Raw genomic sequence first — 20,255 nt, 5'->3', positions numbered from 1 at the left:
GATTTGAATTGAGTAGATAAAATTCTGGCTCAGTTTAATGAGTCCTTAGTGAACAAATTTCTTGTCTTCTAATGGCCTGATGGCTGTTTTAAGTAGTATACCAACTTTGTATGTTAGACATTCAAGTGTGTGAATGCTCTTGTACAAACCAAGGACTGTCTTGTAGAGAAAAATTATAGGTGGTTTCTTATAGGCCACATAAGTTATTTAATGTCTGGCTAATTTTTTTATTAAGCTGTAGTGTTCAGAATGTTAAATTGGAAAATACAAAGAAAATCTATCTATATTCCTAACTTTGTGTGGAGAAAAATACTGTAATTTTAAGGCTGAAGACTATTGTAGTAAAAATGTGGAAACAATTACAGCCTGTCCTTTCAACTTTTTGTCCTTATGCATTTTACACAGAGTAATTACATTTTTGTGGACAATTGCATATTTCAAAAGTGTCATATAGGATATTTGACAGATGTTCTGCAATTCTTTTGCTTTTTGAATAATGAAGCAGCTCTTTAGCTCTGACAGATGGAACTGATGGCAGGGTAAAACAGTAGGAAGAACTATTGCATGTTTACATACACTGTGTTACAATAGTAACATAGATTGCATGCTAATCACTGTACTTGTCATTGCTCTGTATTTGCTTATTTTTGCAATCAGTTATTCTCAAAATTGATGAATTTGCAAAATGCCAGCCACTCAATAGTTGTATATGTTGTAGAAATTTGTGGTTTGTGTTATCAATTTAGTTGGATAAAAAACAAATGCGATTTCCAGAATAGTGGCCTGTGTTGTGCAGAAGGGCCAGGGAGTGACTGCTCACACAGGGCTAAGACAAACCAGCTGGTTGGCAGGATTTTTACCCTTTCTCAAGAACATGGTTTTCTGCCCTAGGGAAGTAAAATGGGTTCTTTCACACAGGAGTGAACACTGCTGAGCTTTCTTGACTTTTGAGGCAGCAGCTGCTAGCAGATGTTGAGTTTCTGTAGCTCTTACAGATCTTGCATAACAAGCTGTGATCTTTGGTAGCTCTTGGGGGAAGAGAGCAAACTAACTAGTGGCCTTCTGAAATACTCCATACTAAAGCTGGAGTTGGCAGATGATAGAGGAGCAGACCTGTTTATAAGGTTGCTCTCAAGTATGAGGCAGAATACTTGAGAGCTACTTATTCAATCTGTTTTTGTAAGGAAGTGCAGTGAGGACTGGTAACATATAGGAAGAATTAGTTGTTTTGTGTTCAAAGTCATATTTTTCCCCTGGTCTCTGAAGCTTGTTGGTTGATATTCCTGCTCTGTTCCATCAACACAGAGATACTGGCAAATCCCTGGCAGCCTGGATACCACAGTTAGTGCTGATGATCCAATAACTCAGGGAGGCATACTACAAAACAACACAACTTCAGTGTTTTTTTGATTAAATGATAGCTGTTAAGGTTTAACAGCCAGCAATCAGGATCCCAAGTTAGCTAGTCTGAGCTTCTTTGCATGTAATACATGTTCTGGCATATTGTGTGTGTCATTCAGTTTGTGTATGGAGAAGCGAGCATCGATGTAGGTTTTATAATAAATTTCTGTAAATGTTGGTCCATCCAACCATCCTGTACTTAGAACTGGCATGCTGGCAATGTTAGGAAGAAGAAAGGATATATGATTATCTGCACATGTAGTTTGTTTTGGCTCATGTCTGTTTGTTTTACTGACCTGTCAACTTCAGTGTTCATGCATCCATGACAGTCTGCAGCAGCTGAGAATTCTTCTCTTAGTTTTGTTAGTGATGTTGAAATGATTATGCTATTTATGTTAAGTTAGGCACAGACACATAGAACACCTCTGAAATCACCTCATATTCAAACTTCTCCTGTGTTCAGACAAGGACTTGATAGCCATTTGCAACTCAAATAACTGGAATGAGGTTTGGAAGTTGAAGGAACAGTCTTTCCACGTCTGTTAACTTCACAGTCTTTGTGGTTTTGTATTACATGAGGCTGCTGTACCTGCTTGTAATGTAAACCTAGAAGACAAGAGTATATGTTTTCATCTGCAGTGGGGCATATAGGGAAAACTTCAGCAAAACACAAAATAAATTCAATACTTGTCCATTACAGGAAACAGATGAATATCCAATGGCAGTGTTTGGGTAGCGTTAATCGTACTGTTATGTAATTTTAAAAACACAGCTAGCTTCATGGTTATTGAGAAGTATTTGCTGAAATTATAAACTTTAAAATAGAGACTAACAACTTTACCCAGTTGTTAGTTTCTATTTTAAAGACCAGTGTGAAATTTCTGGGTCGTAATTCCCATTTTCACTACCCCTAGGTAATTACAAATGCTACAACTAAGCTTCTTGCAGCTTTGTTTGGCAATTCAGAGGCTTTACACGAGACTGTGATCATTTTGCTCACTTAGTGCATAAATTATCTCATTGTTCTGTGCTAGTAAGAGAGCTGTCTGTCTGGTACTGAGTAGGAGTGGTCATCAGAGCAACGCCCTCTTGTTCCTTCCATCTGAGAAGTTAGTTACTTGGCAGAACTAAATGTTTTGAAGGTTCTTGTTGGTGAGATTGGCCATGATCTTGGGGTTTATGTGATTTTTCAATGGACACTTAAAAACAGCTTAATGCACTGGAAGATATTTTAATGTAGGCCATGCTGTTGTGAAAGCTGCCCTTTCTGTTGTGGGTCTCCAGCAGCTCTGTTTTAATTTTCCACTTTCCAACATCAACTGTTTTGTGGCTCTCTGGTCATCTGCATTCATTTAGATTTTTTTCTTTCAATGCAGTGTTAATGGCTGATGTCCATTTTAAGGGAAAAAAATTCCAAAGCATCCAACAGCAGAAAATGAAAACACTTGTCATGTGTACATTAGGCAGTCATACATGATTTCAAAATGTGCAGGGGGAACAATAAATACCTGATGTCCTTAAAATTTGGATTCTTAATATAGAGCAATATTCCTTTATTGTGTGCTCTTTTTTTGGTTATCTAGAAAGTGCTGAACAATTCTGGATGTAAGTGAGGTTTATGCAAGAAAATGGTATTCTAAATTATTTTAAAATTCTGAGTTCCTTTTAGGAAATGAAAATAAAACTCTGCTTAGGTTCCATGTGGTAAGAAATGAGCAGTTAACGTTAAATGAATTTCTAGAAGTATGACATATACTTTAGCATTTAAAAGTTTAATTATTAATGTTTTCTGTAGTCTTAATGTAACTTTGTGAATAGCAACAAACTGTATACAATTTTCACCGCAGTGCTGTAAGAGATTGTTTAAAATGTTAAATATTTTTGGTATAATTCAGTTCTCTGTATGCAGTTTCTACCCGTGTATATTCCTTCAGAAGAAGAAAGAAAAAATCCAGTGTTGTACGCCAATAACGTCAGACGTGTAATGGCAGAGTAAGTATGTTATAATTCTGCATAAAATAGATGTGTGGTTTTAAGTTTAGATTGAAGAAAATATTACGAAATCCAGTCAGCGTGGTTGTCTGCCTACAAAGAACCTTGTAGTCTGCAGGAGTGTCTACAAGACCTCTTTCACAGCGGTTACTTTCCCTTCTGAGGAGGCCAGGGAGCCACAAATACAGCAAGAACTGTAGGAGTTGATGGGTTTGGAATTTTTTTTTTCTGGTTGGTTGTTTTGTTGTTTTTTTTTTTAACATGCCTCCATATAATAAGCCAGTTCTGCTTGCTCTAGTGAGTGTTTAGTCTTTTGGGGGAAGGGTATTGTTGAATTTTAGGAAATTTAATGTGCCTGAATTTTGTGCTATTGGGGTGTCATTTTAAGCTGTGACTGTTTTAACAAGGTTAAGAATAGTTTCATGTATCCATTGTTACCCTGTGGCTATTTCAAACAGTGAAATAAGCACATTAAGTGGCTTTACTTCCATTGGAAACAGGACTGATACAATGCAAATTAATTGAATTTAATGTGTTGACAGTTAAAACACTAGTCTATAGGGTATAATAAAGGCAACATTTAATACATTCACTCTTTTGTTGCATTTTTATTAATGTCTTTTACATTTCTTTTTAGTTCTTTCAGTAAACCTTCCATTAGTCAGTACATAACTCTTTTCCATATTTACAGTGAACCCTCAGGCCTGTGATCACTAATAACTCTTGATAGGTTTATGTATCTTCCTAATTCCAATTTTGAAAGAATTTGTGAAATCATAATTTCTTTTTTCTAACTTCTCTTCCGTTTCTAAGTTTCTGATTTAAGCCAAAGGCCATTTTTTAGGTAATGAGAATTCTTGTCTGTTTGAACCTGGGTCTGTGAGTTTCCTTAAGGATGTTGGGAGGATAATATAACAATAGATCCATTGTACAAAAGGACATTTCTCACAAGAGAGAAGAACAAAAGGACCTGTTTGAAACATCCTGTCTTGGAGTCAAAAAATCTTTGAGGCACTGGCCTCAAAGACTTTTGTTGTTAATTAAAGACCATCAAGCAAGTGTTGTCCCCACACTTTGTGTAGAAGGCCACGTTACTGAATCTTCATTCTGAACTCTGCTCCAATTAGATAACAGGGATTGTGTGCTGTAAGGAAAAATTTTGAAAGCCTACAAAAGTTGACAACAACTGGCATGTCACAAGCTTTCCCTTCTAAGTGTGCTTAGGAGGAAAGACATGATTATGTTTCTCTCTCCCAGTCCTGAAGAATTAAGCATTTGTGGTCACAGAAGCGGAATGCAGATCTAACAGGGAGACTGTCAGAATGAGAGATGTCAAAAAATACTTGCTTTGGGATGAGGCAGGGGCTGTAGATGCTGTGTTGACGTGAATGGGAAAACAAATGTGTTTGGATATCAAAGTTTTGAAGTTAAAATGCAGATGGGAATGAAACAGAATGTTGATGCCTGGATACCATGGATAACTGTAGACCAGTTAACATCAACATAGTTAAAAATTATTTACTTCTGACCACTTCCAGGTTATTTCTTCTTGTGTCAGTTCACCAGACTTTACTAGTTTATTCATGCAGCTTTTGGTACAGTAGATTCCAGCTCAAATGCTGTCAAGGGTGTTCTTCTAGAACTGTAGCAGTGGCAACTCAAGTACCTCAGGTGCTGTTGGGTGCTAGCATTGCACTCTGCATTGCTGGATAAAGGACAATATTACTGCTTCATCTAGTTTTGTCTTGCTTTTCTTGAGGATTGAGTCAGTAGTGATATAGCATCTTGTAGTCAAGAGGTCCTTTTGGGATCTATTTAGATGTCTGCTTACCCCTCCTCCCCATCATTTGTCTGGCAGAAGAGTCTAATTCTACTGGATAGCTTACAGCATCAAAGGTGGCACTCCCAGGTAATAATGTGAGTCTAGAGCCAGTGTTGTGGAAACCTGTGTCCCGCTCTTGATTTCAGAGGGAGTTGATAAAATTCCTGAGTGCAGCAATAGATACAGTTTTTGCTCTTGAAATTGTTTGCCTTCACAATAATCTTGATTTGTAAACAGCTTATATTTAGCGTTGAACAAAGCATTTGACAAGACTATCTTATGCTGCTTCTGCTTGTTGACTCTCTGAAGAATTTTTGGTTTACCTATATTTGACTAGCTTTTCTGTAGCTGGACACAGATGTGAGTGATGGTGGTCTCTAGATACTCAATTTATAGATATAAGTGAACACAAACTATGTTGTTAAGGAGATGCTGTCATTCACAGAGGTTTGCTTCTTTAGGACATTAGTTTCTTGCACGTTGGATAAGTGTATTTGCCCAAAAAGTGAAATGCAAAGTGTGCCTGTGTTATCAGAACTGGAACTACTCATATAGGATAGCCACAGCTGCTGAACATGCTTGCCATCCTTTGGGTCATTTTCCTAATATGCACAAAGGGTATGTGCAGAATAGATTAATCTGCTGCTTAAAATATGGTCCCTACTTACACCTTAACGATATGCTTCACATTTAATTTTCTCATACAACCTATTTTTTGAGTGAGTCTGTCTTGCTTGGTCTTTCTGGCCTTATTCTGACTCCTACTCAGTTTAGTCAATGTCCATGTCACCCACAGCATGCTATCAGGAGCTGTGTTTACAGTCACTTTCAAATCACTGAAAATGTTGAGTGCTTTTAAATATGGCAACAGTCTCAGCCAGTTCTCTTTAAAATTAATAAAGTGGGGTGCTGTTCTGAGCTTTAGTTCACTTCATGTGTTCTTTATTGCTCTGACAAAATTCTGAAACCACCCTCCTAAGCAATGTCATGTTGATAAATAATATGTTGCCTTACTTTTGTATTACTTAAGCAAAATCATCATTTTGATCTTCATGTGCATAAGCTATTATCATCTTATGTTGATGGTAGTCAACATGGGTCATTTTGATAATTTATTGAGTTCCACAGTTTCCTCTATATATTTTCTTCTTGAGTGTCAAACTTTTTGTCCCATGTTGTTTCTTGGTGTTTTTATTTTAATCTTCAAATTAATAAGTAATAATTTATTGGGACTATGTTAGTGTTGTAAACTTGTCAACCACTTGAGACTTCAATTCCAGCTTTTCCAGAATTATTAGGAACAAATCAGTTGACCTCGCCATCACAAGTATTTATTTCTAAAAATTTCTCAGTGGTAGAGGAAATATCTCTTAGAACATTGGGAAATACTATTATTCATAGGATTTGTCATCTTGTTTCCCAATGTAAAGTATTACACATGACAGAGGGTTTTTTTGTCTGATGACAATTTTTCTATCCTTAGTAGTTATGTTATTTTTTTGTATTTTTTATTATGCTTTAAAAACTTATGCTTCTTAGCTGCATCAGTTGCAACTTTTTATCCATTTTTACCTTTCTGTGCTGTTTTGCTACATCATAGTTCCTAATTTACTGATAGCTATTTAAAGAATTATGTTTTCTGTGATATTTTTGTTTGGAGTATTTTGCCCTAAAGAAATAAATTAGTTGCCTCTTTTCATTGTGGGGTTGTACCCATTTGTTACTGTTCTTAAATGCCTAATTTCCATTAGCAACTGCATTCTGAAAGACATCTTAGTTGTAATCAAAGTGCTGTTTAGGGTGTAGAAATTCTGTATGAAGGAAAAAGTAAATAACTTTTACTCCCACTTTGAGGGGAATAAAAAGTTTTGTTAGCCTGCTGTTCTTTAGGATTCAGATAAGTTTGAAAGAGGTATGTCAGTAGCTTAGCTTCTAGTTAGTTGCAAAAATTCATTTCGTACAAAGATAAACCAGTGGTAATCCGGGCATCTGATCGTGAAAATCTACACTGTAGGTTCTTTGTGCAAGTCTAAAGTAACCTCGTAATCTGTAATTACAGATATAAGCTGACTAAATGATGATACACAGACCCACAGGTCACTTATTAACATGCAAATAAAATTCTTCAGTTTTAGTTTCTCTTAAAGACTATCTTCAAAATAGGGAAGAATATGGTGGTACAATTTGGGGAAAAATGGAAGACAAAATATTGCAAATATGTTGATTTTTTTTTTTGCACGTGGCAGATATTGAGACTGAAACTTGATGGAAACCAGACACCTTTACCTCTTTGTTTTTCAAAACTGTAAGCACCTCAGAACCAAAGTTCTTTCAGTACTCCTGATTTGAGCATTTTGTTTTCCTAGATCTTTTGACTGTTAAACTCAGCATTGTAATAACATGTGACACAGAGGTTCTGAGTTTTGGTGAGCCCAGAAAGGCAGCCTTCCTGTAGAAATAGTAAAATGTCATATACAGTTTGAATTTTCCCATTTTGTTTTTCTTCCTCACTTACATAAACGTTTAAAGACGTGTTTTTATATTTGCAGTAGATGCTGAAATTGATTAAAGTTAAGCGTGTTAGACATGAAACTTGAAACATCTGTCTTCCTGATGTTTTCTGTCAAGTACTTGCCAGGATCACTTTCCCTGTGTTGGAGCATGTCATACAGTTGTCATACACTGACTTACCAGCTTGACATATGAGCATTACATTTTGCTTTTGAGAAATGAGTACTTTTAATCCAGCATGCTGATGAAGGCAAAAAAAATATTGCAGGTAGTCTTCTGTGTCCATCTTCCCTTTTGTCATCTTCTAGTCAAAATCAGGGGCTTTTTTTCTTTCTTGCAGGCTCTGACATCAGAATGTGATCTTTGCCAGTATATGTGATGGAGTAATGCTAGTTGCTAAAGAGTAGCCTTGAGGTTGTGAGTTTACAGTCGCTTACTGGTCTGACTCATGGCTATATGTTGTATTCAGTGGCCTGTTGAATCTAACTTTGGATAAACTGCTATGCTCTGTGCCTCTGCTGTCTGAAGTTCCATGTGTGATTCTGCACAGGTACTGTTTGGATGTTCAGCATTCAACTTTGAAATCCAAACTGGTTTTTTGGCATTTTTATACCATCAAAGGCATAAGCATCAATATAAGTGGAATTAATGTAGTGCTGGAGTTAACAAGCATCCATTTGAAGCATCAATGGTGAAGGGTCTAGAGAATAAATCATGTGAGAAGTGGCTGAGGGAGCTGTTTAGCTTGGAGAAAAGGAGTCTCAGGGGACCTTATTGCTCTCTGCAATTGCCTGAAAGGAGGTTGTTCCAAGCTGTGGGTTGACCTCTTGTCTGACACAGCCAGTGATAGGATGAGAGGAAATGGCCTCAGGCTGCTCCTGGGGAGGTTCAGGTTGAACATCAGGAAGAATTTCTTAATGCAAAGTGTTGTTAAATATCTGAATGGGCTGCCCAGGGAGATGTTCAGGAAACAATTGGACATGGCACCATGGTCTAGTTGGTCTAGTTGAAAAGACAGTGATCAGTCAAAGGTTGGTCTTGATGACCTCATAGGTCTTTTCCCACTTAAAAGATTCTGTGCATTGTTTGGATTTCAGGCCATATACAAAAATTGAGATGAGAAACATATTGTGCACTCTGTTCATTTCTGTGAATACTGTGAGTGTGGCAGTTGGAGAACCTAGTCACAGAACAAGGCTAACTGTGCGGCTTCTTGCTACATTTATTTTCTCAAGGAAGAAATAAATATTTTAAAGTTAAACAATACTTTGCAACAGTCTGGTTTGAACTGGTTTTTGAATGCTGACAACGCAAGGAGAGCCTCCTTTGTTTTTTACCCCTTGAAGATTTGTGATGTGCAAGTCTACAAGACCAACAATTACAGGACCCATTTTCAAACAACACCAGGCAGAAATACAGCTGTTGGCAGCTTCTTTTTTGTCTAAAAATTAAACCATTAAGAGATAATAGATTCCTTATGTGAACTTCAGACTCATGACTGGACCTCCTTTTGCTTGGAGAATGTCACAAAGTAGTAATCTGAGGATAAAAAAGGGACAATCTACTCTGGTCTTCCAAAACTAAATAGTTGGCAGCTCTTCAGCTTGGGAAAGGATGGGGGAAAAAAAGAGTGGAGGGTTGTTTTGGAGGTCAGGAAAATCATCAGTTCTGAAAAAGCATGCTAAAAAAAGTCTTACTTTTCATAGCAGGAGAGATGGAAAGCACTCAACAGCAGATCAGCTGAAAGTAAATGGAATAAGTCTTTAAAATGTGGAAAATTCATTACCAGATAAAATTACTTAATCAGGGCTGAGATATATTGTAAAAAACATGTGGTTAATTAGTGATTCCGAAACAGTGGTACAAAAGGTCTCTGGTTCAGGAAGTTTGTGTACAGATGGCTACTAATAATTGGAGTTATTTGTCCACTGTCTTTTGAATGTCTTTTTGCTGAACATCCCATAATGAAGAAAAATACCTATTTAGATACAATCCTAATGATTTCATCACCCGATAAAGATTATAGTTGATTTAAAGGGGTTTTGAGCAGCCTTTGAAACATTCTCTTGATTAGTTCACCGTTCTGCTTATGCACAATGTAAAACATTTTGAGAATGTTTTTGTTGAAATGTAGATTCCAAATGTCACAATATAACCTGTACTGTTTTCTCTCACTTTACATAATATTCCAGCAGTCACATTCTGTTTCATGTTTGGCATTTTGCATGCATAGTGGATTGGTATGCAGAAAATAAGGAAGTTAATAATTCATCTTATGTTCTGACTGCACAAATATTATACATAGGGAGCTGTTTGGTGTCAGAAAGCAGGATATAACAAGTACAGCTGTTGTGTTTAACAGATTGGGTTTGCAGGAAAGCTTTTGGGGTTTCATTTCATTTGAGTTTATTATTTGCAAGCGACTTGCTGACTTTGAAACTTCATGTAGTGTGATATCGTGATGGGTAAATAGCCAGCATCTTGGGGAGGGCAGGAAAGGAGAAAAGTCTCAAGTTGTGTCAAGCCAGACATTCGTGTCAGATATAAATCTGCTGGACTTTTAAAAAGGCCAGGCTCACATTAACTGAGTGTGAAAGCAGAAGTAATGTGAAGAAAAGGGTGCAGGGAAATGCTTTCAAATGAAGATATGGGAAAAGTTGTTTTATTTTTAATTTGTTAAAAATATGGGATTGTACTTGTGATTTGCATCTCGACTTGAATTTTTTTCCCCAATTGAAGTAGAAAAAGATTGCCCTGGAGGATAAGTTAGAATAGTTTGATAACTTGTTCTGTAGAAAAATCCTCTGAGTTGCAGTTGTACTGAGGCCTTGCAGTGAACTCTAATATGCCAGACTTTTTTCTAAGAAATTAAAAAATTGACAAGTCTTAGGATATATAATGAACTTTATATGTTCCCTCAGCTGCAGTTTCTTAACATTCTGAGCTGACATCAAGGTGCTTTAAGCTGCTAGCCCTGTACAGGTTGTGATTTTATTTCTGAACTCAAGAGCCCCTTGAACTCTGTCTGGCCTTGGCTGATTCTATGATTGAACTTTGCTTTGAGCAAAAGTGTTTCTTTCCTTCCTCACTTAATCTTTGTTATTACGAAAGTGGATGTATATGTACCCTCTTTAAGTTGTTTTGTTTTTTTAAGAAAATTGCAGCAGGTGAACAAGAGAAGCTGCTTTTGTCTTTCTGAATCCCATTTTGTGTATGTGTTGACATTGAACATACATGTCGGTATTAATTGTAGTGGGGATTTTCCTTTATTGATAGCAATATAAGTCTGGTCCAACTACCACCTCTTCTATAAGGGGTGCACAAAGCTATAAAAAGATGCAGGTTGTGCTTCCCCTCGTGGTTCAGCTGAACCTGCAATGACCCCAACTTTTGTTTGGAATTTGTGTCTTAAGTTTGGTTATGATTTTTTTGTTGGCTGTTTGTTTTGGAGATTTTTTTAATTCCTCTTCAGCTAGGCTCCTTCAATGTATTTGGGGACCATTATTTAGCAGTTATTTAAATCTGGCATTGGTGCTGGGCTGGCAGCCAGTCAAGCTTCAACCCTCCCCGCAGGCTGAGTGCCCTGATCTTTCTTAGTCATCTTTCTTTTGATGTGTTGGGAAAGCATCTTGCTTTTGGTTTTAACAAGCTATTGTTTCTTGCTTTGGCTTGCCACCTTATGGTTATGTTTTAACTTGTCCATCTTCCCAGTTTCCCTCGAGAGAACACTTGAGTTTCTTTTGTTTCTTAAAAGTCTCTTTATTTTAATTGCCACCTTTAATCAATTTCAATGATTTTTTTTTTTTTTGTCCTTTCAGAATTTAGGTGTCTTATCATTTCTCCTGATTCCCTAATATGTCCAATAGAGGAACACTTTACTCTTTCAGTTTCCTAACTTATTTTTAACAAGCTTCCCCTTTTGCATGTAGTTCTCATGTGCTTCAGCTGATCGCCTGTAAGTTCCTGTATTTCTGTTGCATGCTATACCTAGTGTGGCCTGGAGAGCTGATGAATTTTGGAGTAATGTGCTTGGCTGGGCTAGATCTTTTTTTATTGCCCCATTCTTTTATGGAACTGCACTGGGTAGTACTGCCTGTAGCATGTCCTTGCTGGAGACAGCTGACATGGATGTCTGTAGGGATGATCAAGTGCACAGACAATAAAAAAGAGGGGAATAGGAAGTAATCTCAACTGGCTGGATGGACTCTGTTTCTTTCATCCACTCCTTTTTCTTCTTTTGAGGAAAATTGATTTTGTATTGTAAAATACCAGTGATTTCATCTTGTATAATACAACACTATATTGAATACTATAAGACAGTATATATAATACTATAATACCTATCTCTTAGGTTGAACTCGGAAAAGGATTTAAATCCCCACAGCATGGGGGAATTCTTAATCTGTTTTACACATTTGTTGCTATGTTAACCCCCATCTGTGGGGTGAGGTAGGGTATCACAAGAATTTTGTCCATTCCATTAAGGTGGTTTACTGCTTTAAAAATACTGCTGTAATACTTCATAGGAGGAGTGGATTGATGAAATAAGAACAGATCAAGCGGAGAAAATTTTGGAGGAGCTGGATTTAATTGCTTAGATCACCAGTATGAGGCGATCTAACTTTCAACACTGCTTTTAAGATGACTTTTCTATGTACCTAAATCATTTGGTTTAGTTGGCTTTATCCTTTTGTTCCTTTCTCTTTGTTGTTTCTTCTTAGGAAGGGGGAGTCTATTCAGCAAAAATCACTACAGTAGCTTACAAATACTATCTATTTTTTTGCCATATTTGGTACTTTTGAACTTGAATATTTATTAGTGAGGTGTTCTTCCTGAATGTTTGACTTTCTCAGCCGTAAAGAGGAGAGAAACCCTGATTGGTACTTTTAAAGTTTAGTGCATGTCCTATATATCAGAATTCCTGAAGTTTGATAATTGGTGGACAGAAGAGAACTGTCTTATGTTAGTTATTTACTTTGGTAGTCAAAAGCCTTAGAATGAGATTCTGAGGAAGAGACTGTTTGACAGAAATTATTTGCATAACAGCTAACTGCCATTACAGGTCAAACTATTTATAATAGAGCACAGAATTGAACACAGAGTTTTCAAAGCAAAAATTAGTGTGGTGGGCCTCAGGGTTTTGCATCAATCTTGCCATTAGTGTATATTAACTTCCCATATGAAAAAGGTGGTTAGCAGTAAGGTAGACAAACTGTAGAGGGAAAGAATGAAGGTAAGTAAATAAAAAAAAATTTTGCAAAGATTTCATCAAGCTAAAAAAGACTGCATAAAGGAGATAATTCTCCTTACTACAATAAGTAAAATAAAGTATAATAAGAAATGTGGCAGATTTATATAGAGCTGTGTTGGCTTTCTAAATTGTATCTTATGTTTGTACACTGAATTCTTAAAGGCCTCTTTCACACCACACTGTCTTTCTCTCAACTTTGCCACAGCAAATGCAGGGCAGCTATAATATCACGATTTCCATCAATTATCTTATGGCACTACAATTACTACAGAGCATCAAGTTAGAAGTGGAGCAAAAACCAATACTGAATAGTTTGTTGAATAAAGGCTTGGGTGTATTTTGCTACCTTTCTTATGTCATACATTTAAAAATAACTTGCTTGCTTAGAGGTCAACTCTACTTGTTTTTATATGTTGTGTTCTAGCTGTTATTTATAAAGAAATGTTGCCTTTTGTATAATAAGATTGGTTGAAGGTAATAGCTGGTCTGCTCAGGTGATTGCGCTAACACATCAATAAATTAATATTAATAAAAATATTGGACACAGTTGTTAATAAATATATATTTGTGTTCTAGATTAAAAATCTTGAAACCCTAGTTATTTACTTATATGAAATACATCTATGAAAGTCTTTACACTGCCTAATTTTTGCCTTGTGTTCTTGCATATTTTGACTCAGTCAAAACAGATGCCTTGCAATGGATCGTGTACCATATTTCATTCTCTCTGTGTCAACTTACTTTTATGGGCTCGTCCTTATATTTTTTTTCAGAATGGAGAGCATAGTTGTTGTAGGATTTTTTGCTGTGAAAAAAGTGATTATTCTGGTCAGTTTTCTTGGAGTGTCTTGTTTACAGTGTTTCTTTGGTTTATTTGAGGGCGTTGGGAGTTTCAGTGACAGACTACACATTTGAAGACTGTCAGCTGGCTTTGGCTGAAGGACAGCTTCGTCTACCTTCAGATACGTGTCTTTTAGAATTTGCAAAGCTTGTGAGGAGCCTTGGGTGAGCATATACAATATTTATATGTAAGGTGCATATTTATTGTATATCTATGTTTATATAGTTTTTCTATCATGTAACAATATTGCATTTATAAATATATATGGAATGTTGTCATCACACAATCAGGGAAACACCAGTATAAAACTGAAACAATAACGTACTTAACTTTCAAGCAGCACCCCTGAATCCCAATGACTGGAGGAGGTTGTAAAGTTCTTATTTTCCATCTGACAAGAGAGTAGAGTGAGTCTGAAGCATTCATTCCTGAGCTAGAAGACACTTTCTGAAGAGGATCAGGAGTACTGTGGGATTCCCAATATTTGATTCAGTTAAAGAGTCAGTTGCTGTTTCCTGTGGAGACATCTGTGGAGGGAAAACAAGGGCTGACAATAGCAATCTTGTGACTGGATTAACCTTGTAATAGTGAGGACAGAGGGGTCACCCTTCGCTGAGAACATGGTGGTTGATCATTTGAGCAGGTCACTGCCAGATGGACTTTCTAATGCTGCTGTAGGTCAGTGCATGCAGCATGGGTCCTCTCTTCTTTCTTCCCATAATGCCATTTCCTGCTGGCTTTACCTTTCAAAAAAACCTCAGCAAACCTGAAAATTTTACATAAACCGACTAGTAGACTGTGCTGCTGTTTTCAAATGTTTCTCCTGCTTCTTCAGTGATCATATTGAGCAACCATGAATTAAATGTACAACCTCATCCTATTAACTCTCAATATGCAAACACCCTTTTTCATTTTCTTGTCTCATCGCCTGAAAGTACAGAGTGTAGTTTAATGTTTCCATTGTGTATTTCATTTCCTTTCGCTAATTTTTCCTTCAGCTTCTGTACATAAATGAAAATAAAGAAGAAAAAGCTCTCTTGGAGAATAAAGAATGTAGAACAGCACACATCATGAATTCAGATGACATATATTAATCTAATGTCAGGACTTCCATCTGAAAAACTTCCATTAGGATTGGAGAGACTTCTAAGGGAAAAGAGTCTTATTTTGTTTAAAAGGCTCTGAATTTACACTACTAGGGAAGAAAAACAAGCAAAACAAAACAAACCAACCACCCACGTCTCTTATTATGCAGTTGATAATCCCGGGATTCAGTTTAATCCTCTTGTTAAGTTGTCTGGCTTCTGTCTGCTCAATTTAAAGCTGTTCTTTCAAATTATGCTTTTCTAGGGTTTTGTTTTGGCCTCTGAAACAGTTACATGCATTTGTGAGTGAGGTTCACTGCAGCGCAGAAGTTCTTTCTCTGGTATGAGCAATTAATCACTGGTGAAATGTAATCCTCTCTGAATCTGGGCATGTGCCAATAAGAAGGATATTATGATGGTATTTTTCTGGCACAATTGGATGAAGACTGTAATATGACTTCATCTCTAATGCATATTTGATAATAATGTAGTCATTTTGCTGTTTATTCAAAGGTTTTGAGGCCAGGGAGGCATTAAGATCATCCACTAGCGTCCCTAAGTAACTAGAACAGTAAATTTTATCCAATGGATTTTTCATTCAGTTTTAATACTTGTTTTTGAGCAATGACGTACTTTCGAGGTAATGCCCAGGTTTAAGATTCTTATAGTAAGGTAAATTCAGAATTCTTTTTGGTTTAGATTTTTTGAAATCAACTTTACACCTCAGTTTGCTGTACTGAAGAGTTACTTCTGCGCACATTGTGTCTACAGGATTCATTATCATTGTCTGTAAAATTCGGTTAGCCTGTGCTCAGCTGGAAGGGATCCAGTCCAGAATCCATGCAGGCGCAGCACTGAGTTCTCATGCTTCATCTAAGGAAGTGCTTGGGCTCTGTTAACAGAGCTGTACAGCTGGCTTGTACCAAACTCTGTGATAAAATGACTGCTTTATCAATGAGATCAACTGATCATAGACTTATCTTCTCAAATTGTGCCTTCATTACTCCTCAAGGAGTCATGTTTCTCTTCAGTCTGATAATTTATGTCTGACCAATGAGCTAATTGTTAAACTATGTGCAGTCTATGTTATAGCTTTCATATCTTTTTTCATACATTGTAAATCCTCTGCTTAATTTAATTAATCTGTAATTAATTACCCCACTGTTTAAAGTGAATCTCTAGTTTTACTTGAACTGGATCTATTGCCATGTTCTGGCCATTGAATTTTGTTTGGATTATTTGCCTTACTAAAGACCTCTTTGGATATCTTCTTCAGGAAGTGTTAATACAGTTAACTAAGTCTAGCCTCTGTCTTTTTTATGAGATACTTCTTATGAGCTGCTTTAGGGTAGTTGCCTGCAAGGAGATCCTTGAGTTCTGATTTGAATTGATTTGCTCCTATTGTTTCAAGCTTCTGTTAGTTCTAATTCCCAATATTACATCATCAAGTTGACCATGAGGATCCTTTTAGTCAAATCAGCTGTAGGCTACCAAGGTCTGCAAGGACCTCAGGCCTGTTGCCCGTCTATTCTTGCTCAACAGCCTCTGCCATCCAGACTACAATGCAGACTTCTGCTTTCCATGTGTGCCTGAAATGGTGGTCCAGACTGTAGGTAGAACTTTGTGTCCCCAGAGTAATAACCCTCACAGCTCACAGTCACCTGTGCTGTGACTTCAGAGTGGTCAGAGGTCATCTACAACAAGGGGAAAAGCTCTGGAGGATGTTTACCATCTGAATTTGTGATAAAAGCAATGCTCTCTGCTACAGGAGGTGATCATGGATCAGGCATGACAGCAAATACCAACCATGGTAGCCCCTGCTTTTGTGGATCAAGGCAGGGTATGCCAAGAGTATTCAAGAAGGTCTGTTTTGCCGTTTTTTTGCAGTATACTTGCTCTATGATGGCAAGAAGTTGCACAGAAGTATGTCAGCAGACATAAAAGTGAATGTATTGTGCTTTTCTGGCTTAGGGCATATTTCTCTGTGCTTGCAGTTTACAGTAGCTAGCTACAAGATCCAGCTGTTCTTCCAGCTCTCTGAGACACTAGAAGGTTATTGGCAGATTCCCAGCATGCTAGAAATGAGCTTGTTTTCAAATAGTCAAATACAGCTAAAACTAGCTTACTTGCTAAAAATAGTGATAATTATGCTGTAAAATATTCTACCTTCAGGGATCTGGTTTTCCTTGTGAAGTCTACTGTGAAGAATTTAATGTCCAGAGCTGTTAATCTTGAAAAATGTCCTTTCCATCTTCATGGATTCAGGAATACTTCTTGTTCTCTTTAGTGTGCACTGACCTAAAAAATGAAACAAAACACCACAACAGAAAATAATTTTATATATCATGAAGCCTAGATCTTCCGTGGAAACTATTAAGCCAACAAGCATGGTTTCATGAGAGAAGACATTTGCTGTTGGCTTTCTATAATTTCTGGCCTCCATTGGGATAAAAGTAACTATTGTAAAGGAATTAGGACATTCAAACCTTTTCATATTGGTTCAGAACCCATTATGAGACTTGCACGTGGCTTCTGAAGACTTCGGTTTAGCAGCTTATGGTCATCAACATATTAATTACTTTCTGGTTTTGAAGGGCTAGAGGGAAGTGAGCCCACCTTGGATTACCAGAAGTACAATGCAGTCATACTGAAGTTGAAACAGTTTGCCTCGCTGATCCACATACTGCTTTTGAGATTGCCTCACATCTCTTTCTGTATTTACAAAACATAAACCACAAGATGCCTGTAAGATTTGTGGTGAGCTGTGTTACTTCCCGTACAAGATTTTGCCTTCAAGCTTCTATAGCTTTTCAGGCTTATTTACTGTTGAAGCAGAGATCTTGCAAGTCTTGAGTGCTACTTGCCAAATGAGTGCTCCCTCAGTTCTAGAAGACAATTAATTGCAAAAAAAATCTCTCCGATTTAGAGACAAATGTCACACTACATATTCTGCGTCAGTGGGGGCTTATCTCAAGGGATGATTTAGATGCCAGCTGTCCTTGTGCTACAGTTAAAATCCATTTCAGCCTCTAGTCTGGGATGTATTATCAGTGGACACTTCTTGCATGTAATCCTGCATGTGAGAAGATGAGTTCTGTGTACATCTCAAATCCTCTATGGATTTTTTTGTTATTGTTCCTTCTACTTTTCTACTTGATCAAGAAAAATGAATATTTGCAGTAGGCTGTCTCACTCTTACACTAAGACTAGCTCTTTAGATGCTTTAATGCTAGGATGAAGAACTTGTGAATGTTCTATAGGAGCCATGGGTTTCTGGAAGAATTCTTGCATGTTCAGGTCTTCCAGAAACACAGGTTGTGGCATGTTTTAGTTAGTACATATCGGTAAGCCAGTATAGGTCACAACAGACAACATGGGAGTTGTATTTTTACTTAAAAGTTGTGATGTTTAGGAAGGGTCACTACAGCAAGCAATCAAGTTCTGGAGCTGATGTATCAGATCATCTTCCTATTAGAAATGCTCTTATCTTTTTTCAGAAGCTACTCAGAATGCTGTTATTAAGCATTTTATTCATTTTTGTTACTGAGAGGAAGCTGCTGAGGAGTCCCAGCTGCAGTCCGAGAACAGTTCTGGTGTTAGCTTTTGAGTTGTGTGAATTACTACTCTACATTGCCTGCAGCAGCAAGCAGCAAAACAGGCAACTGCAGGAGGACATTGTAGGAGACTTTACTGGTATCTTTTGTCTTCCGAGTGGAAAGATGCCCAAGTTACCCCAAATCAGTTCAGAGGAGATGTGATCCAGATCTGCTTGATGTTGTATTAGGAGGGAAAGCTGCTTGCCTTTGCATCATACCTCCAGTACCCTTTATTTTATCCATAGTAAGATTATTTGATAAGGCTTTGTTTGGTTTTAATGGGTTGTTGGGGTTTTTTGGTTTTTTGAAGTTTTTTTTGTTTGGTTTGGGTTTTTGTTGTTTTGGGGGTTTTTTTTAGCAAAGGCAAAACAGGAAGCTTGACTTAGGCAAACAACTAACCAACAACCATGCAGTAGATATCTACCTAAGTATAAAGCTGTTCATTCATCAGTCAAAGTCTGGTTTTGCAATGGGGAAGGACTGAGGAAATTCTGTCACTGTAGGAACTGCAAGAATTTTGTTTAGGTTACCTCATAATGGTGTCCAACTCAAGACTGAATGTGAAAAATGAGGACTGATAAACAGGATTAACAGTATAATCACTCTTACGTAATCCCTGAATTTTTTTTTAGGTAAGATGCATCATGTCCTTCCTGTTCAGTGACATTAGTAAATTTGGAAACATAATTGGTTTATGTTACTGTTCCACAATACAGCCATATTCAGGTGACCTAACTTCCACCTAGTTCTTCATGCTTGGAATTTATTAGCTAGTTCTAGACTGTGTTTCTTCCTGTTGAACTACTTACACATACAGCTTGTAATCAAGGTAGACTAAAGGACATGAGGTTGTCCATGTTTCTTAAGCCCTTGTAGTAATTCCTAATACAAATTGAGAACTAGTGGGAGACTTAAAATTACAGAAATACATTCTTTTATAATAAAATTGTGTAATAATTCTTAATCCAGACTTTGTAATGTTTTACACTGTTATCCATTTTTTCATTTGATATTTTGAAATATGTATTGTTAAAACTGGGTTGATTTTTAAAATGTGCAAAAATAATACACTTTATAGGCTGAAGCCAGAAACACTTGAAGATGATCTCAATAAATATGCTGCAAGTGCCATGAAAATGAAGAAAGTAAAGGTTGATCTCAAAGAATTTTCAGCCTACTTGGAATTTCCAGTTTCTCAGACATTAGAAAGTATGTTTTCACTTTTTGATGAGGTAAGAAACAACATTAAGTTTAAAAATTCTACTACCTTTGGTAGTAAACTTCACTTTAACCTACTTCTGTTTAAATTGAATTCACTGAGGTTTGATTTCTGAGTACTTCACCATAAAATTTCTTACTGCACTTCCCTTTCAGTGACGTAAGGGCACCTATCACCAGCTAAATAAAGCATTCCTTCAGGTAGAACTTAAAAGGTATATCAGCTGGACAAAAACTGTATTTTTTCTAGATGTAAAAAAGAGGAGGAAGGGCAGGGTCAGGCTAGACCTCTGCTGCTGCTCATTGGAGCTGAATGCAGTGTCTGTTAGCTGATATTTCATTTACTTTGTAAATAAATGATCTGTTCTTCTATGGGCCTGAAACCTGAAGGATCTTGGTGAATGAGCCAGTTTTTCATTCCTCTGGCAATCAGTCAGAATGGGGAAATGACGATTATCTTTGTCTGGATGAGGTGCTGTCTGGACCAGGAGGTGGATATGTCCACAGTGTTCTCTCTTGGAGCAGATGTCGTGTATTC

At 37.0% G+C, this 20,255-nt stretch overlaps 1 protein-coding gene across 1 annotated transcript in view; it reads left to right on the top strand.

Moving 5' to 3' along the window:
• The window catches only part of LPCAT1 (lysophosphatidylcholine acyltransferase 1), a 65,726-nt gene that overhangs the window by 29,171 nt on the left and 16,300 nt on the right, over positions 1–20,255 (top strand). The window contains exons 9-11 of the mRNA XM_058832869.1: positions 3,311–3,393; positions 13,857–13,982; positions 19,578–19,731. Of these exons, the coding sequence (XP_058688852.1) occupies positions 3,311–3,393; positions 13,857–13,982; positions 19,578–19,731 (363 nt within the window). The remainder of the gene's footprint in view (positions 1–3,310; positions 3,394–13,856; positions 13,983–19,577; positions 19,732–20,255) is intronic.

Source organism: Poecile atricapillus, chromosome 2 (assembly GCF_030490865.1).
Source record: "Poecile atricapillus isolate bPoeAtr1 chromosome 2, bPoeAtr1.hap1, whole genome shotgun sequence".
Taxonomy (NCBI): Eukaryota; Metazoa; Chordata; class Aves; order Passeriformes; family Paridae; genus Poecile; species Poecile atricapillus.
Note: the sequence above shows the minus strand (reverse complement) of the source record. Positions and strands in the feature narration are given on the sequence as shown.